Source organism: Vanacampus margaritifer, chromosome 15 (assembly GCF_051991255.1).
Source record: "Vanacampus margaritifer isolate UIUO_Vmar chromosome 15, RoL_Vmar_1.0, whole genome shotgun sequence".
NCBI classification, from domain to species: domain Eukaryota; kingdom Metazoa; phylum Chordata; class Actinopteri; order Syngnathiformes; family Syngnathidae; genus Vanacampus; species Vanacampus margaritifer.
The window spans coordinates 17,396,825-17,416,977 of NC_135446.1; the positions used below are offsets into that span (position 1 = coordinate 17,396,825).

The window sequence follows — 20,153 nt, forward strand, 5'->3', positions numbered from 1 at the left end:
TACCCCCCCCCCCCAAAAAAAAAAATCAGCACAGACCAACATTTTTTAACAGGGTTTCCACAGGTCATTAACTCAGTCACTGAAGCAACCCCCTTTGCTCCCGGCTGTTTTACTTGGATTTTGACTGATTTTGCAAGGCCCACAGAATGTTATGGTCTATTGCTATAAAACATGGAACCTACCAAAAGTAAGATTAGAGTCTTTTATCAGAAAAAAAAGTGTATTTCTATCTGTTTCTTTTTTGCAGCAATTAGCATTAGAATATAGCCACGTTTCATTATTATTCACAAACCTGTTAAAAACATTGGTGAATATAACTTTTTGCAAAATGGCCCTTGTTGATCTCTTATACTCTGCTGCCGCCAGCTGGCCGTAACTACCATTGCTAAGAGCGTTCTCTTCAGTTCAGAGGCTGCATCAAAGCCTTCTGTATGCTATAGCATAAAAAAACATAAAAAAAAACAAAAAACGTTTATATATGCTTTTGGGACACTGGTAATATATATTTTTTAAAGTGTATTTATACGTTTTGGGGAGCAAATTAGTTAAAAAGTCATTAAAAACAAGGCCTTAAATAGTATTAAATACAATGTTCAAAGGCATTCATCATTTAAATAGTATTTAAATTCTTGCTTTATTTTTAATACAACATTGTGTAAATGAATCACGGTAAGATAATTTAGCAATAATTAATGTGATAAAAATATATTTATTTGTGGGAACTGCTCATTCGTAAACTTCCAAATACCAATTCATCTGGATTTAAAAAAAAAAATGTAGTGTTCCTTTCACCAACGTCCAACATGAAACACTAATACCACCTAGTGGCAGAAAATTATTTCGACCCCAAATCTATGACTCAATTTTTCCACACTCCTTTTAACCATCAACTATAAAGATTAACTTACTATTAAGTTACTGTATCAATGAACTAAATAATACAACCACAATTGTTTTTCGTAACCATATTTATCCACTTTTATGTTCATTAACAAGAGAATGATAAACTTGAAAAATGCCTTTTATTGTTCATTTAGAACAGATTTGTTTGGAAAACACTAATGTAAGGTTTACCCTGCTTAATAGTCACCAGATATTTACTCTGCCTAAAAATAGATGCATAGGATGGTAATTTAATTACACAAGAGGGTGTTGCGTGTGCAAATGCAAATTATGTAACCGCCTCTAAATGGAAGCTTTGCAAATGCCAAGCAAGCACATGTGTTGTGTCCTGCCAGTAGTCTGCCTGTCTACGATGCTTCCCATCAATCCAGTGTGGCGTGGGAAAATTAAACTCCTGGAATAAATAGTTTCACACCATATTCCAATTTACTAATGTGCCGCTGTATTTGGTGCCGGCGTGTGCAATGTTAGGAGACGGCGCGCATCATCTGTCAAACTTTCATCAGCATGTGTCCTCAGAAACCCTGAGCGACGCAGCACGTCTTTGACAAATGGCGTCTGCCTTTTATCCAGATGTTTACAACTCAGGCGCTGATATAAACCACGCCTCGGGAAGCGTTTGGAAAAGAGCCTCTCGGGCAGGTTCTTGCTCAAAGTGATAACAAAGCATTTCTGCTCGGACATCCTGGAGCTGATAGAGGAAATCTTTCAGGTCGTTAATTATCCTAATGTGGCATCCTGGAGATGTTTCGGAAAATAAAAATGGCACATGCCCAACGTTTCCTAATGAGACACCCTGAGTTCCTCCATCTCCCTCCTGAGGCCGCTTACACTTCGACTTATATATATATATATATATATATATAGACCCCCCCCCCCCCCCCCGCCGGAGTAAACCCACCCAAATTGATTTGAAATCTGTGGGAAACACTGCAATCCCCTATTCTAATCAGCAATAGGCCCCCTTGTCATTTTCTCTTTATAATCAGAGAAAAAATGCATTCTGAGGGTAAATGAGGGATAGCGAGAGGTAATTAGCAGACTAATAACTCCAGAGACACCGAAAGAAGAGACAGAAGGAGGGGACTGGTGAACAAGAGGAAGAGTCGAGGGGAAACGACAGCAGCGGGAAAAAAACGCAATTGTCGTTAAAAATGGAAGGATAAACATATCTATATTGTTAATGTCAAAACACAGCATTATTTATCATCCTTTATTTTTTTACCCTGTTTGTAAATATAGCTATCGTCACAAATCTTTATCCTCTACGTAGAACGGAACACATTATAGTGTTATACTGCCCCCATGTGGCTAAGGCGGGCACACCAGAAGGAGCAGCGCAATGTGCATCGCAGGAGAGACCGTGACAAAAACTGTTTTATTATTTTTTTTTTTTTTTTTTTTTCCTGGAGAGCTCAGTATTGTTCATTCGGTAATTTTACCGATTTGACATGTCATCATCATTGCTCTCTTTTTTTATTCTTTATTTTTTTATTTTGTATGTGTATATGTTTTATTATTTTTAATACGCTTGTTTTGGGACGGTTGGAACAAATGAATGGCATTTCCATTCATTTCAATGAGAAAAGATCCCAGTGCTTATTTCACCCTAATTTTAAAACCAGTACTTGCAATGATGTATTTATTAATCTGGCAGGCTGAGTTGTGGCACATCCCCCCTCTGCCTGCCAAATAGGGAGCCAGCTTCCCCATTGATCACTTTAATCAGTGCCGTGAGGCTGCCAAATAGCGAGCAACTCTGGCTAGGATGAGTCCAATTGTCCCGGGCGGGAGACTTTCTCTCTTTTTCTTTTCGGTTGTTGGTTTAAACGAGAAGGAAGTCCAAATTCAAGATTTCAATAACTTTGCTCTTCTGTCTCCGACCATTTCAGAACTTTGGGCAAAAAGAAAAACACTCATGGGTCCGGTGAAGATGAAACCCCTCCGCTCCGGCCCCGAATGTGATTAATCCTTTACGCCGCAGCATCAGACTGGAATCTATAAAAAAACATTTCTCTTCAAGTTCAACATCTTTTATCAACTTTTAAGGCAGCTCCCTTGATTTAAATTCTAAATCTGAACATTGTATATTTTCGTCTGAGCTGCCTCCCCTCCCATCTTTTCATGCCGCGTTATGAATTATTCATCAAGGCCTTTCCGACGTCTTTGATGGCAGTCGGCGTGTCAGCCTCTCGCTACCTTTCAATATTTCACCAAAGTCTTTTTGACTCGGCACGTTACTTTCATTCACAGTCATATTTATAACACTTCCTCACCCCTGGGTGCGACTCGAAGTGGCGTTGCGACACAGCGGTCCGGACCCTGCGTTTATACGCTACCCAATCCATGTAATTCCATTCATTCGCCATGAATAAAAAAGCGGCCCGGCCGACCCGCGTTCTGATTTCTTGTTCTCCCGTTTGGCGACGACCGGCCGATCGATTGCACTTGAACTCACGTTTACAGCCTGACGATGCATTTAATATCCTTTACGGTGAAGGCGACTGATTTACAGCGCAAGCTTTGGCATGGTTTATTCGCCCCCCCGAACTGTACACCGGCCAGCTGAATTGACATGAATAGCGGTTGGTCGGGAAAGGCGGCGTATTCGGACCCATTCAGACGTGGTCTAATTCCTTACAAAAAAGGGTGCGCTCGTAGATAAATGCCGTACAAGATGTCTGACAGGTGCTCTCGCTTTGTGCCCTGCAAATTGCTCGCTTCATTGTCCGTTGTCCTCCGCCAGAAGACACCTTTGTTATCATTGCTTTGTCCTCGCTCGCTCAGGACTTTGGTCTGTCATCGCGGGTCGTCATTTCAACACTAATTCGGCAACGATTAATTGTCTAGGTCACGGGAAACTGTCTAAAAGAGATTATGTTAGTAGTGTTTAAAGCAATGGGGTGTGCAGTTTTATTTATCACAAGCCGCATGTAGCACAATTCTAAGGTTGGTCATTTTTTGGTGGAGTTCTAAAAAAGAACGTAGTTGCTAGTCAAGTATGTATATTTAATAATAATTTTTAAAAATTACATTTATATTTTAACTATATTATTATGCATTATTTTCCATTTCCAGATTCTAGAAACATTAGTGAAATTTTTACCTAAATCGCTCCCCATAGATTTTAGTCTGAGACGAAGCGACGTCAGAACCACAGTCGCGATTTTGCCGGCTAAAACGGCACATTTGAGGAACGGCAGCTGTTCAGGCTGTGAGCGTCAAAAGTGTACAGTCATGTATGTCTATTACACTGCCTTTGCAACGATGGATCTGCCAGCCACTAGCGCTGCTAGCCGCTAGCACTGCTAGTCACTAGCACTGCTAGCCACTAGCACTGCTAGCCGCCGCTAAACGCTGACAACAGGCATCAAAATAAAAACAATATTTCGTTTTGCTTGGTTAAAGAACAATTATAAATTGTCAATGAATAATGAAAGCCCAACTGTTTTTCATTTTTAGATGGCTGGTTGAACAATCAACATTTTTTAAGTATTATTTATTTGAGTTGCTTAAATTTAAACTGTGCTTAGCAGCAGTTATTTTCCTTTCTAAAACATTAGTGACATTTTATACAAATTTCCCAGAGATTTTGGTCCGTCTTCGGTTTTTGGTCTTTTCCCCCACTAAAACAGCTCATTTCAGTAAGCTAGCCTGTTTCGTTTAAAACCGATCAGTCAGAAAGGCAAAAGTGTCAGACTGCCAGCAAACAAGTGTTCAGTCATTTACGTCTACTGAACTGCCTTTGAAAAGTAATCTGACGGCTCTCGCCAGCCTACAGTTTATGGGGCACTAACGCTGTAAGCCGCTAACACTGTTAGCCGCTAACACTGTTAGCCGCTAAGACTGCTAGCTGCTAACACGGGAGCCGCCGCTAAACCAAGATAGGTGGCGTATAATACAATATCAGCGCAATGATGTTTTTTTAGCACCCCTGACAGTGTACAAGTACATTTTCGATACATTAAATTGGTTATTAATACATTAAAATAACAGATAACTGAGATTAATATGCAAAAAAAACAAAAAGTGATGGGGGTTCAATGAGCCAAGGCTTTAACCCATAAGTCCTTTTTTTTCAGATGTTGTTGATGTAAATGAGTTGTGAGCGGTGAAGTCTGTTGTAATGACACGTCCGAAAGAAAGAAAATAAAAATTAATAAAATCGGACAAACTCAGGGTTGCAGTTTTTAGTCACTATTAATTATTTTGTTCATGATTGTCTAGTTAAGTCTCGTTCCGCCGTATGTGTGGTGGGTTTTATGACACTTCCTTTTTTCTTTTTTTTTTTACAGGAGGCGGACTATAAATGATCGGGCAATAATTAATGCACAGCAGATTGGACCGGCATGTGTGATTCATGTCTTTGTTTTGTTTGGACAGCAACACAAAAGCCGTTGATCATGCGCTGGCACGCTTGGGTGATGTATATGCGAGGAGAGAGAGCCGTCGACTCGTCACGCTTATTGTGCTTTTGAAACAAAATGTGGCAACAAGCATGAATGACACAAGCTGAACAAGCTCCAAGCTCAGCTAAACTGCACCGTGCTGCAGCCAAGGAGGAGGGGGGAGGGGGGGGGGGTGGAGGAGTCCCAAAATCTAGGCCAGCTCTGTTTCAAGTATTGCAGCATTTTGCAGCACAATATCAACGCTCGACTTTTAGCTCCCACGCGCACTAACCATTCAAAAAAAAAAAAAACAACGTACATCTGCACAACCTGATGAGGTCAATTTGAGCTTTTTGCCAATCTTGATGCGATGACGGTTCACATCACTTGTAGTGATGATGCGGAATGTCCACCTGGGAAGCCAAGCTCACAGGGAGCGAGCGCAGTGCATGTTAAACACACTCAAACATGCGTATGTGCTCTGCTGGGAGCTGGCCTGCTTTCGCTTGCGTCCACACACACACACACACACACACACACACACACACACACACACACACACAGCTTGTGAAGACATCAAAACAATATTGAAAAAGCTTAAAAGGAAATCCATTGAGAGAAAACACATAGCAGAAGAATGGGCCAGCATTTTTACAATCCTGTCTCCTCTCTGTGGTTTATTTTTTCCTGAGAGATACTTCCAGAGCAATTTTGAAAAATAGTCTTTAATTGTGACTTTTTTTTCCCACTAACTCATTCACTTCCATTGACGGCTATAGACGTCAAAAATTCATTTGAACTATTTCTATTAGTTTCACATTTATTTCCACTTTTGTTAGCAAGAGTATGAAAACCTGAAAAAAAAATTATGTTGTCCATTTAGAACAGATATAAAATTTGTAATTAATCGTGAGTTAACTCTTGAAGTCATGCGATAAATTACAATTAAAACATTTAATTATCTGACACCCCTAATTTTTAATAATCTTTTCTTCTCTTTTTTTTTAATTAGGGGCACCAGGCGATTTTTAATTTTTTTTATTGTAATTAATCACATGACTTCACTAGTTAACTCAAGATTAATCACAAATTTGATATGTTCCAAATGTACAATACATTTTTTTTTTAGGTTTTCATACTCTTGTTAACAAAAGTGGAAAAAAATGTAAAACTAACAGAAATTGTTTTTGACGTCTATAGCCGTCAATGGCAGTGAATGAGTTAATATTGCGATGCTGATTTAATAGGCCATTTTTTTCTAGGTCAGCTTCCCATGCCAGTTTTGTACAAACACAAGCAAATTGTTAAGTGATTTGAAAATGGCATTCTACTGCATTATGATGTCACAGCAGCAGGGGAAGGGTCATCACTGTGCGTGTATACAGCCTGCGTGTTCAAGAGTGCAAATGGGGGGAAGGTTCAAGAGGCAAAAGTGTATTTGCATGGCACAGGAGGTCCGGCCTTTGTGCCCGGTATCTTGGAGTCAGATGAAACAGTGTTCCTCTGTCCGGGCTTCACAGAACATCCACTATCCTCCCCTCAGCCCCCCCCCTTTTTTTTTAACCACAGCCATTTTAAAGCCTATTCACGCTCCGCTTTCATCTCTCGCACCGCACACCGTCACTTTTGTCCGAGCATCTTGTCAGATTAGGATGAATGTGCTCGGTGAGATGGACTCAAGCGGGTTGCTGCAGTTGTACTCTCGTGCTGCTTCAACCGTCAAAGGAAAATTGGAATGCATCTCTTTATTGATGTTTCATTTTATGAACCTGCGTGATTGCAGTCAGCTTTGTCCGTGTGATCGACCTTCACTGTATGGATTTAATGGGCGACCTTTTCACGCTCACCTAATGGAGAGTCTAATTAGGATCAATAGAACATATTGGCTTGCTTTGGTGGAACAATCGAAGATATTAAGCAGCAATTATGAAGGCAAATGTCAACAGACGAACTTTCAGGACTGTTAGATATTATATATCAACCCCAAAAATGTATTTGCCAATAATATGTTCTATGCAGCTCCACTAGTTATGGGACTGCTGAAAGCAGCACATATTACTCTCCACCCTAGAAAATCCTGAGATTTTTCCGCAAAAATGCGGCCTGTACCGTAGATCGCACCGGGACAAATGAGGTATCAAACGATGCGGCTCGATCTGACTCGGTGCGGCATTACTTTTCTAGGAATTCCGAGTTACCATGGCGACGCAATTCCCCAAAAACTCCCAAAAAACTCCCATAGGAAATGAATGGAGAAAGGAGGAACAAATTACAGATCAAGCACCTTTTTCCAAGACACGCTGCGCACGCATACGTTATCCGACCGATACGAATTTTAGCTCATTTTGTAGGAATTTTTCCCATCTTTAGCTCAGTGTCGAAATCTTTTTTAAGGAATGAAAGCTCTCCCCCCTGTGCGGGTTCAAAGACAGTGAGTGAATTAGGCTTCTACCGCACTCTGTTGACCAATTAACTTTAGAGTGGCGGGAAAAAAGAAAAGTCTACTTCTATTTGCAAAAGTTTCACTTCAACTCGTCACCATGGCCACAATCTTTGCTCACTAGACATCAAATTCTCACATTTTGTAGTCACGTGAGATACTTTTAGTTGATGTTGATTATGGTTAACTTCCACATTTCTTGAGCGATTCCAGTCGTTTAAATTTTAAACTGTTCAGCTCATTTACAAAGTCAAATGTGTGTGCGTGAAAGTGCATTTTTCTTAAAGGGACAGTGAGATATTTTTAGTTGATGTTGATTATGGTTAACTTCCACATTTCTTGAGTGATTCCAGTGGTTTAAATTTTAAACTGTTCAGCTCATTTACAAGAGTCAGCAGTCCCATTCAAAATTTACGCGGGAATTTTTCTAGTCTAAATATGGTATTCTGGTTAATATTGCGTTAGTGGAGCAAAATCCATCCGTTTTTATCCATCTCAGGGGGCGGCCATTTTGTCACTCTCATGTAACAACCAATCACAGCACAGCTTCAAAAAAAACTCTCATTGGTTGTTGTCTGAGCCCTGAGCAACATTGATGTCATCTTTAGCCGACAGCAAGTGGCAAAATGGCTGCCGCCTGAGATGGATTTTGCTTCATAACTCATATTCCACAAATGTAATATTAATCAGAATGTCATGTTTAGACTAGTGAGGTCACATATAACATGTTATTGTCAAGAAATGTTTAAGGTGGACTTCCACTTTAAAGCTGCATTATTTAGTCTTGGATACGCTAGCAAGATTTGAATGTAGCCAAAGCTGCTACATTGCTAGCAGGATTTATTTGTGATGGAGTATTGGCAAAAACATAATGTTACCGGTTTATTGTTATTGTATTTTTTAAGTTCACACTCTTTTTTTCAGTTTATTTGTTTGAAACTATATTTGTGTTTTCTTTTTCTGTACTATGTACCGAAATAAACTATTAATTTATTCATTCATTCATTCAATGTACAATAACAATGGTCATGGATAGTTTTACAATTCCTTTTTTTATGCTAACCGGCGTTAAACAACCAAGAAACTATAACAGTCTCCTTTGTGAGAGCCTGTGAGCTTTAGTGTGCGTGAGCAAATGATTGACACTTCCCTCGGTCGCCCCGTTTGAACTATTTTGTAACAGCAATTTGAAGTCAGGGCCAGATGGTCTCGAGATAAAAGCTGGAATTTCCTCACACTTTGTACCAACGTAGGCAACTTGAAAATGGGTTTTAAAAAAAGGGGAGGGGGGGGGGGGTTCAAAGAGCTTTGCTTAATACAAAATTTGAAATCGCTCCTTCCAAGGAGCTTATAAAAAAAAAAAAAAACGGGAAAACAACTGGACTCTTTTATGTTCTAAATGCACAAACAATACACTTGTTAGGACAAAAGGGACTTTCTGTGAAAGGTTGGCGTCATGCTGCATTGTCTCCGTCTGCACGCAGGTTTCCTCAGCACCGGCGATCAATCGGCCAAGGGCAACTACGGCCTCCTGGACCAGATTCAGGCGCTGCGCTGGCTCAACGAAAACATCGGTCACTTCGGCGGAGACCCGGAGAGGATCACCATTTTCGGATCGGGAGCTGGGGCGTCCTGTGTCAACCTCCTCATCCTCTCGCACCACTCGGAGGGTAAAAATCGTCGGACTGCTTTTTATCTGCTGCAAGAAAAAAATTATTTGGATTCATTGGCATTGCTACCATGTAGGACATTTCTAATGCAGAAACTAAAAAAAGTGCAAGAAGTTGTTGTACAGCCAACTGTATAGAATTTCAACTCAAAGCAGTGGCCATGTTTGATCCGGTGGAGTGACAGGGGACGTTAGCGCACATTACCTGGCCCATGCTTCTGTTAATGGTCCGCTGCACTGCTGCATTGAGTTCCGCCCAAAAAACCCACATCCATCTAACCTCCTGCTCCCCATTAGTGACTACACACACACACCCAGAGGCGCTGTGTGTTATAGAGGCCCGCGGAGCAATCTACTTTGTTCTGCAGTCAGATCTGAGCGGTCGATGACCCGCAGCCAAACGCTCACACGCTCGCCGGGTTTCAAGATTTTTGAGCTAACCGCCCCCAAAACATTATATTTTTTTTGTGTGTGTATGATGTCCTGCTTTACGTCTTAAATGCACCTACTAACTAATTATGCCATGATCTTTTTTTGTACAAAATCCAACTAAATTAGTTGAACTAGCTCCTGTAAGACTTATTTTACCAGCCGATGTTCTTTCTCTTGCTTCTGAGCTGTGCTAAGCTAATTGCTATATGAACAGGTAGTGCTCAATATACAAGAATGACTACAGTTCAGGAGTCTTAAGATGCGAGCAACCTAAATTTAAAAAAAAAATCCAGATACAAGCTGTGGTTCGGTTGATTTTATTTTTTGGGGGGAACTGACAGTAAGCAACAAAAGTTTACTGTCAGACTAAACCTAAAGACAAAGATAATTACACCTTTTCTTAAAAAAAAAGTAATATTCTTTATCATCTGCGTAGAACGGATTTAAGTGCCGTACTGATGAGAGGTGATGATGCGTTATTATGAATCGGGCCCTGCCAAACAGTACTGCCTAGAACTCAAGTTGAATTCATAACAACACTAAACTTGTATCTCAAGGCACCACTGCACTTGATGACTTGACTTCTTCACACTGACTTGCGTTTTTTCCCAACCCTAATTGAGCCAGGCGCATTTTTTAAATGAGAAAAATCTCACAGCACAACACCGACATAAATGTCTGAAATAATGAAAATAAATCTAAAATCATTCTGTTGTCTGAATATATATATAGATAAAGATACGTTATTTGTCGAAATTATTTCGACTAAATGTGCCATGACAGTGATTGGGACTGGACCGGAAGACTTGTCTTCAATGTTGATTCCTCCGGTCTGCAACAGTTGAACGCTAACATGTATTAACCCATTGTCTCTTTTTGCTACCCCCTTTTCCTGGAAAAAAAAAAAGTCTTCTTCATTGTCATCATGTCATCGCTGCCATTGTCCTTCGTCTCCATCATCAGCATCAGCCCCTTTCGATGCTATGTGTCTGTCATACCCCAGTTTCCTCCGCCAGGGTTCCAGGTAAGGAGTCCGTCAACCATCCGCCATCTTGTCGTGAATCATTGGAGGGAGAATGAGTAAAGGATGTTGGATGAAAGCAGTAGTGGTTAAACTGGTGCGATAACGGCAGCTAAATGAAGGATGGCGGCTCACCAAAAAACTGTTTTTGAAGAAAAGCTCCCATTTCAGTCTCCCTCTATACTTCCCTCGGTGTGTAGTAATTGATTTCTGAGGGAAAGGGGGCTCTGCAGCTGGTCTTAATAATTTAGCGGCCGGTACTGAGACGCGACGAGGCGAGGAGACGAAGAAGAAGAAAAAGAGTGTTAAGAAAACGAGTGATGCAGGCAGCCCCCCTAACGAGCCACTTGGGCAGTCGGAGTGACAGAACTCGAGTCAGACAGACTTAAGGAAGAGGAGGGAGACCGCCGCATTCCAAATCCTCTCGTTAGCATCCCTTACATTATGCCACGTGTGAGGCTCCATCTGGCAGCTTTGCAGAAGATTTTCAAATAAATGCAAATGGACGGATAATTCCACTCAATATGTTAGTGAAGTCGACAACACTTAGGGTGTCTTTTCTTCCCAGGCCTCTTCCACAGGGCCATCGCCCAAAGTGGAACAGCCATTTCCAGCTGGTCTGTCAACTATCAGCCACTTAAGTATACCAAGATCCTGGCGCGCAAGGTGGGCTGCACTTACAGCGAGACGGCGGACCTGGTAGACTGCCTGAGGCGGAAGAACTTCAGGGAGCTTGTGGATCAGGACATCCAGCCGGCTCGCTACCACATCGCCTTCGGCCCCGTGGTGGACGGAGACGTGGTGCCCGACGATCCCGAGATCCTCATGCAGCAGGTAATTCATATCATTCGGATTATGATGATGTCCAGCACTGATGATTTCCTTCCTGCTCTCTGTGTCCAGGGGGAGTTCCTTAACTACGACATGCTGATTGGCGTCAATCAGGGAGAGGGGCTGAAGTTTGTCGACGACAGTGAGGACAACGACGGCATCTCGGCTGCGGCGTTTGACTACACCATTTCCAACTTTGTTGACAACCTCTATGGATACCCCGAGGGTAAGAAAGAAAATTTATTTTTCAATAAAACCGCAATGAAACCTCATACCAACATTGTGTGTGTGGGGGGGTGGGGGGGGACGAGTGACTAAAACGACTAAACTTTAGTCGCTTTTGTCACTAAAGCGACTAAAGCAGTTAGGCATACAAAGGAGATACCCTGTCATGAGGATTATTTTTCACCGTGGTGGGTCTGTGCTTTGGCCTTTGAATTTCTGTGGGTGCTACGAAACCTCATACAGACGCTCCCCTACTTACGAACATTCGAGTTACGAACAACGGTACATACGAACATTTCTGCGCGTACAGTATATCGAAAAATGTTCGGAAAGAGATGCTGTAAGTTAGATTTTGTATTGCGCGTAGTGCTTCTTTCCGCCGCTAATACCGACGCTTGGCGCTGTGAGAGCTCATTGGAGGCTCAGCAACGTGTCGAGGAGGAGGAGGAAGAAACGCCGGTCCCCATAAAGGAGGAAATAAGCCGATTCCAGCGACGACGAAGAATCTCTCATGATATAAAATCCTCCTCTTCCTCCTCCTCCATCATCTCCTTAAGCATCGAGTACATCTTCCAAAAGTAAGTTAAACTTCATTTAATTTATCTTATTACGTACATGTACATACTGTGTGTGTGTCTTTCGCTCTCTCTCTCTCTAACATACGTAGTACAGTACAGTACTGTACGTATTCTCTCCATTTTATTAAAAGTTTTTTTCAGTACAAACATACTTATATAAACCTTCAATACACTTATATAGGCTTTAAACATAAATTATAATACAAAATATAGCACTGAAGCAACTTACGAACAAATTCACCTTATGAACGATTGTCCGGAACGTAACTCGTTCATAAGGTGGGGAGCGTCTGTACCAATATTGTGTGAAGTAAAGACGAGCAACTAAAAAAGCGACTAAACTTAAGTCACTTTAGTGACTAAAGCGACTAAAGCGGTCTGGCATCGAAAGTAGCTACCCTGTCTTGAAGATTATCTTTCACCATGTGGGTACGATGAAACCTTATACAATCGTGTGGGGAAAAGATGAGAGACTAAAGCGACTAAACTTTAGTCTTTTTAATCACCTTAGTCACTAAAGCGACTAAAGCGGCCTGGCATAGAAAGGAGCTATCCTATCATGAGGATGATCTTTCTCCGTGGTGGGTCCATGCTTTGGTCTTTTGGGGCTCTGTGTAGGTACTATGAAAGCTCATACCAAAATTGTGTGGGGAAGAGAGGAGTGGCTAAAGCGACTAAAGTTTAGTCACATTAGTCACTAAAATGAATAACGCGACTAAAGCACTCTGGCATACAAAGAAGCTACCCTGTCATCAGGATGCTCTTTCAATGTGGTGGTTACGTGCTTTGGACGCCGAGGCTCTGTGGGTGCGATGAAACATCATACAAACATTGTGTGGGGAAAAGATGAGAGACAAAAGCGACTAAACTTTAGTCTTTTTAATTACCTTAGTCACTAAAGCGACTAAAGCGGTCTGGCATAGAAAGTAGCTACCCTGTCTTGAAGATTATCTTTCACCATGTGGGTACGATGAAACCTCATACAATCGTGTGGGGAAAAGATGAGAGACTAAAGCGACTAAACTTTAGTCTTTTTAATCACCTTAGTCACTAAAGCGACTAAAGCGGCCTGGCATACAAAGGAGCTATCCTATCATGAGGATGATCTTTCACCGTGGTGAGTCCATGTGTTGGTCTTTGAGGCTCTGTGGGTACTATGGAACCTCATACCAACATTGTGCGGGGAAGAGACGAGCGGCTAAAGCGACTAAACTTTAGTCGCATTAGTCACTTAAGTGAATGTGACTAAAGCGGTCTAGCATACAAAGGAGCTACCATGTCATGAGGATTATCTTTCACCGTGGTGGGTCCATGCTCTGGCCTTTGAGGCTGTGTGGGTGCTGATGCCGTCTCCCGCCGTCCCACAGTGTGACATCTTCAAATCACAACGCCGTCTCTCAACGGATCCAACTGCCAGCGGCGCAAGCCTCGGTCAAACAAACAAACCCGTTGGATAACGCTGTCGCGCTACCTGTCACTCTTGGAGAGACCTTTTGGCCTTGAGTGCATCTCTGCCACAGTTGTGTCTGCGATGCTATGACAGCTTGCTTTACTGATGATTAATCCGTTACTCTTTCTTCCTTGTCCTCCAGGCAAAGACATCCTGAGGGAGACCATTAAGTTCATGTACACAGACTGGGCGGACAGGGACAATGGCGACATGCGGCGCAAGACCTTGCTGGCGCTGTTTACAGACCACCAGTGGGTGGCGCCAGCAGTGGCCACCGCCAAGCTCCACGCCGAGTTCCAGTCGCCCGTTTACTTTTACACCTTCTACCACCACTGCCAGACCGAGACGCGGCCCGAGTGGGCCGACGCCGCCCACGGGGACGAGATACCGTATGTTTTCGGGGTGCCCATGATCGGCGCCACCGACTTGTTTCCGTGCAACTTCTCCAAGAATGATGTCATGCTCAGTGCTGTCGTCATGACCTACTGGACCAACTTTGCCAAGACTGGGTAAGCATTTTTGGTTTTCAAATTCTTACGTCTTTAGATGGTAGAACCGAACTGACTTGTAGACTTACCAAGCCAGGTATTCAGTGAAGTAATCTTAACATTGGTTTTTCGCTAGGGATCCCAACTTGCCTGTCCCCCAGGACACCAAATTCATCCACACCAAGCCCAACCGCTTTGAAGAAGTCATCTGGACCAAGTTCAACTCCAAGGACAAGCAGTACCTCCACATTGGCTTGAAACCTCGCGTCAGAGACAACTACAGGGCCAACAAGGTGGCCTTCTGGTTGGAGTTGGTCCCGCATCTCCACAATCTGCACGATGAGCTTTTTTCAACCACCACTCGCTCTCCGCCCGGCCCCGGCCCCGGCACCCCCAGAACCAGAACTACAGGCACCCGCACCACCCATCGCCCCTACCCCACCTTCTCGTACGACCCGGATCCCGACGGTTCGGAGCGTCCGGCTATTGTTCTTTTCCCCGGCGACACCCGCGACTACTCCACGGAGCTGAGCGTGACGGTCGCCGTGGGGGCGTCCCTCCTCTTCCTCAACATCCTGGCCTTCGCCGCCCTCTACTACAAGCGCGACAAGAGGCACGAGATGCGGCGCCACCGGCTCTCTCCCCAGCGGGGCGGCCCCGCCAACGACCTGGCCCACAGCCAGGAGGAGGAGATCATGTCCCTGCAGATGAAGCATTCCGAGCACGACGCTCACCACGACATGGAGCCCCTGCGACCCCACGACATCCTGCGGCCCGCCTGCCCGCCCGACTACACGCTGGCGCTGCGCCGCGCCCCGGACGACGTACCTCTGATGACGCCCAACACCATCACCATGATCCCCAGCACCATCACAAGCATGCAGCCCCTTCATGCCTTTAATACCTTCCCCACCACCGGCCACAACAACACTCTGCCCCACCCCCACTCCACCACCAGGGTATAGTAGCCGACGCAACAGCACCACCTAGGGACCAGGAAGACTGGTTGTGCTACTAGAAACCTACAATCTGAGGTTTGGTGACTGTCTGAGAACATCATAACCGCCTCCATGTTGTGAGCGAAACAGAGTGCGGCGTGGCAACTGAGAAGCGCGTTTGGGAGAAATGGCTCTTCTCAAAAAGTATCGGGACGTCTTTCCAAGCAACTCCTTGACATTTCTTGAAGGGAACTCTCGCCTTTTTTTTCCGAACTATTAAAAATGTTATGGTGTCGCTTACTGTTTCATTCCCTTTTGTGCCATTCTTTTTTTTCTACATCTGTATCTGAACCCTGCTTTTTCCTGACCCCTTTTTCCAGTGTTTGCAAAAGGGAGTGCGGTCCGCTATGAAAAGTATCTTGTATCTTATACTTTCATCCAACCAGCATTCTCGGTGCCAAGTTCGTGTTTGCATTCTCATGAAGGGCAAAAATCCTCAAGAAAATATTTATTGTCCACTAACAAATGTGTTCTCATGACAAAGTGCCAAACTGGCCCTTGATTGTGCTTTTCTTTTCTTTCACAGCTTGTCTCTTGTTCAGTTGTTGTTTTGTATGTGCAACTGCATTTTGTTGAGTTGAAAATATAGATATAGAGAAAGTATATATAAAAATATATAGTTGTATATGTGTACAAAGGAGAAAGTCTATAATTGGGTATTTTGCAGCAGGGGATCTATGCATGTTTTTTTTTGTTTTGTTTTTTTAAGAAGGCTCATTGGGGAGTGGGCGGAGCCACACATTTTCCCCAAACCAACAAAATCGCTTCACCTCCCAGCATCAGTTCAGGAAAAACAAAAGAAAAGAAAAGCGTCATCTCTCATGAGGATTTTTTGACGCAACCGACAGTAAGCTTCGTCTTTCTAGCCATCTGCGCAGCGCTTTCACAAGCTACCAATTGCCGTACCCGTGGCTTGTTTTTTTCTATCCGGCACGTCCATTGTTTGCTTCAAGTGTGCTAGGTCCAACCCAAAGAGTGTGTGTATTATCATGCGAGTTGATCTTTCCATCTGTTTTCATCATCATTTGGTTCTTCTATTTCTATAAGGTAAAGTAGGATTTGAAATGGCGACTCTTAAGCACACACACACACACACACACACACACAGGTGGGTTGGCCTGCTGGGAGTCAGGGACCCTTTAAAACAGCTGTCCCCAATTGTGCCCGTTTTTTTTATTTATTTTTTTTATTTTGTCACTGGTACTGTTGTTGCTCGTGCGCTAGCTTTTAGCCTGTTTAATTTCTTTCTTCGTTGTATTCCGATCCACGAAAAGGGGGCCAAAGGTGGGGGGAGGCCGCCGCATCACTGAGCCCTCAATCTGAGAGTTTTGCAAGTCGAGACGCGTGCACAATGTACAAGACAAAAACAGCCTTTGTGGTGGAGCTCTGCAGAGTCGACGATGACCGCCATGAGAAAAGAGACTTTGGAGAAAGCCTTAAATCACAAAGGGGACACAATGAGCTGACATTTCAAGGCATGGCCAGCTTTGTATTCTTCTCTGTTTGCCAAGATGAAACCTTTGCTATTCCGTCCTATGGAAGATGTCCGATCCACGCTTTGGGGGGCCGTGAGGTGAAGGGACTGTGACACTACCTGAAGCAGAATACCGCAAGCACTACGCGCTGGGCTGTTCTTCTTTCTTGTCTATTTTATAAACTGCCACTGGAAGAGGATGTGAGATGGCTGAAGACTTCCACAGACACAAACCTGCAAACAAATCAGTAGTGTACATTTTTAAGTGTAAGAATCAACCAGATGAAATATTTGTAAATATTCAGTTTCTTGATAGTTTTTCCTTCTTCTTTTTTTTTGAGCGAATGAACGAGATGCCCGAATTTTGTGATGACCTCTGACAACAGGTGCAGTTTGCAAAGAAAGGGCAACCGTGCTGATTATTTTTTCTCGTTCTCATCGTACTTAGGACCATGTGGAAATTCTGTAGCATACATACACTGTAGCAGAAATTCATCATGCTGATTTCTAAATAAATGCTACTCTTGATTTAAAAAAAAAAAAATCTTGTTTCATGCCACCCTATGTAATATTTTCATTCTTTCACTTCTAAAGTACACCTTGTTATTAAAGCATACATGATTTGCTTAATTAGGCATAGACGTTAAAGTTAGCCTACCTTTTGTGCGCCACAAAATGGGAGGTGAAGATTCATGGTGAGAGGCCGTCGATGAGCTCACTTCACATGTAGCCATGTTTACATGAAGCCACTTTAATGTGGGTCCGACATGAGGGCTTTGATACCATAAGATGCCTCGCACACACACATGAATAAGATCTTACAGTTGTTTCGATACTGTCCGAGTGTCCGCACACTGTGTTCCCTGTGTTATGTTTATTCTGAAGAGCAAACAAGGTCATCTGTTTAAGGTCAATGGCACATGCAAGCACATAATAGTAAACACATGCGCATGAACTTCCTGCTCAGATTCCGACGCAAAGTTGCACCTGTTGTCTACTTTTTTCTTTATTTTTAATGGAAACCCGAGAGATTTGAGAAGAAATTTGTTAAAGAGTGGCATTTTGGAGAAAAAAAAGGTGCTAAAAATGTAGAAAAAACTATTAAGGTGATGATCTTTATGTTTACTTTAAAAGTTATTATCCACTGTATGCTGTGATACTGATCTGGGAAACATTAAAGACATTCATAGCCAAGTGTGTGCAGCTGGTGTCTTTATTGAAGATGCTATAATAACACCAATAATAAACGTGCAAAAGTGCACACAGCTATCAATATCAATGCACTGGGATAAAAAGAATGATAATAATACCCCCCCCCCCAACCCTAAAATGGCCCTCCTGCATACATAAGAAAAATATCAGAAAATAATAATCGCTTTTTTGCCATTGTTTGACATAACTGACCACGAGGTGGTGCCAGACCCCGGCGTTTGGCCCACAGCCGGGGTGTACAGTAGTTTCTTTTTTACTTTGATTTATGTTTATTATTTGGAAGTCTTTTGAGGAGGATGCCGACCGACCTACTGTGACGTCACCCTTTATAGGTACACGACACACGCGTTTGTGGCACAGTGGGTCCAATTCGTATGTTTATGCTGTTTGAGCTCGGTTTGCTTTCATTTGATCACCTCCATAGAATTTTCCCACTTTCTTTTTTTTCTCCTCATTGTGTTATTGTTAATTTGCTCCGTTTTTGTTTGTTTTTTTAAACACATTTTCGGTGGATTATAAAACGTGTGCGAAATAAATATGGTGTAGAATTTTACTCTACTTCCGGGTTACGGCCGGCCAGTTTTTTGCCAAGATGCTACTATGCTAAGCGAGTTGACAACTAAAGGCTAATTAAATATATAATTATCTACCGCTGGTAACATTTGCGGGAATGTGTCTTTAATTTAATTTTGATTTTGTAATCACATTTGCGATCGTTAGCGTTGCTACAGTTCCTGTTCTGTTCTACTTCCGGGTCACAGCTGCATCCAGGACGGCTTGTGATAGGATGCTACTGTGCTAAGCGACGTGGAAAGACGAAACTATCCTCCAGTTATCAGCCGGAGGTAAGCATTGCTGCAATTACTATTTGATTTAATGTGCAATTGTTGCTCGAGAATATAAATAATAAGGTATTTGCCTGGGATCATAAACCTATTTTCAACGCCTCAATTAGCTTTCAGTGCGATAATGTGTCGCGGGAGTGACATCAAATGGGAGATATTTAGTCAGCGGTGATTCAACTTTTGTCCCAATGCAGCATTTCGGTGGCACATGACCGAGCCTCGCAATTCAGGGATGTCGTCACTCCCCGCGGTCGCCCCCGTGAAACCCTCCGACAGCCCCTGCGCCGTCGACATAGACCCGGTGGAGTACACCCTCCGGAAGCGACTCCCCCGAAAGCTCCCCAAAAGGCGAAACGACGTATACGTCAACATGAAGACGGACTTCCGGGCGCAGCTCGCCCGCTGCCAGAAGCTGCTGGACGGCGGCAGCGGCCACCGGGAGATCTGCGTGCACGGCCTGGGCTTGGCCATCAACCGGGCCATCAACATCGCGCTGCAGCTGCAGGCCAGCAGCCAGGGGGCGCTGCAGCTGGCCGCCAACACCTCTACGGTGGAGCTGGTGGACGACCTGGAGCCGGAGGACCCGGACGAGGCCGCAGAGCCCATGACGCGAACGCGCAACAACTCGGCTATCCACATCAAGGTTTTTTATCCGGATCCGCAGTGAGGCACCGAGAAGCAGCGGGAAGAATCTTTCTTAATTTGCATGCATGTGTGTGAATTATGTTATTTTTTTGGGGGGGGGGGGGGGTACCCAAAGTATTACTGCCACTGTCCCCAAAAAATCTGAAAAATTTGACTTCCACATTCTGCAAAACAACTCCAGTTGATGTCACTCTCTTATTTATTTATTTTTTTTTGGGGGGGTGGGGGGGTCTAAAGCCAAATTAAAACGTGATACTGAGTGGCAGCAATATTATTTTATGCCTTTTTGAGCATAAATTGCTTTCCATAAACACAGAATATTGTTTACATCTTCAGTGTAATTTTTATATTGTACCTAAAGTTGTGTTTAATGACCACTAGGTGTCAGTAGTGGGTAAGCTTCCCTTAACCTTGGTTTCTCATCAAGTCTCAAAAGTCTTGTGTCCGTAAAGTACAAATAAAATTGAGCTGTAAAATACAGTAATTTGTGAGTTTTATTCATCATCCTCACACCAACTGTTGATTCACAAGCAAGAAAGACGAGGACAAACTCC

The 20,153-nt window shown here is 43.2% G+C and overlaps 2 protein-coding genes across 6 annotated transcripts in view; both read left to right on the forward strand.

Annotated features, from left to right (window-relative positions):
- nlgn2a (neuroligin 2a) overlaps positions 1 to 18,091 on the forward strand; it is a 68,751-nt gene extending 50,660 nt beyond the window's left edge. For 3 of the 5 annotated variants that reach the window (XM_077545218.1, XM_077545220.1, XM_077545219.1), the window contains 4 exons: positions 9,216 to 9,401; positions 11,422 to 11,910; positions 14,080 to 14,446; positions 14,562 to 18,091. In XM_077545218.1, coding sequence (XP_077401344.1) covers positions 9,216 to 9,401; positions 11,422 to 11,910; positions 14,080 to 14,446; positions 14,562 to 15,390 — 1,871 coding nt within the window. In that variant the 3' untranslated portion in view covers positions 15,391 to 18,091. The remainder of the gene's footprint in view (positions 1 to 9,215; positions 9,402 to 11,421; positions 11,911 to 14,079; positions 14,447 to 14,561) is intronic. The other 2 variants (XM_077545221.1, XM_077545222.1) reach the window with 1 other exon arrangement.
- Positions 18,092 to 18,423: 332 nt separating this feature from the next.
- pop7 (POP7 homolog, ribonuclease P/MRP subunit) lies at positions 18,424 to 20,083 on the forward strand. The gene is made up of 3 exons (XM_077544742.1): positions 18,424 to 18,441; positions 18,871 to 18,954; positions 19,149 to 20,083. The coding sequence occupies exon 3, from the start codon at positions 19,163 to 19,165 to the stop codon at positions 19,619 to 19,621; it is 459 nt and encodes a 152-aa protein (XP_077400868.1). The 5' UTR covers positions 18,424 to 18,441; positions 18,871 to 18,954; positions 19,149 to 19,162; the 3' UTR covers positions 19,622 to 20,083.
- The last annotated feature ends 70 nt before the right edge of the window (positions 20,084 to 20,153 follow it).

Coding starts and splice junctions, on each gene's coding strand:
- pop7 (XM_077544742.1), top strand. CDS start 19,163: ATGACCGAGCCTCGCAATTCAGGGATGTCGTCACTCCCCGCGGTCGCC.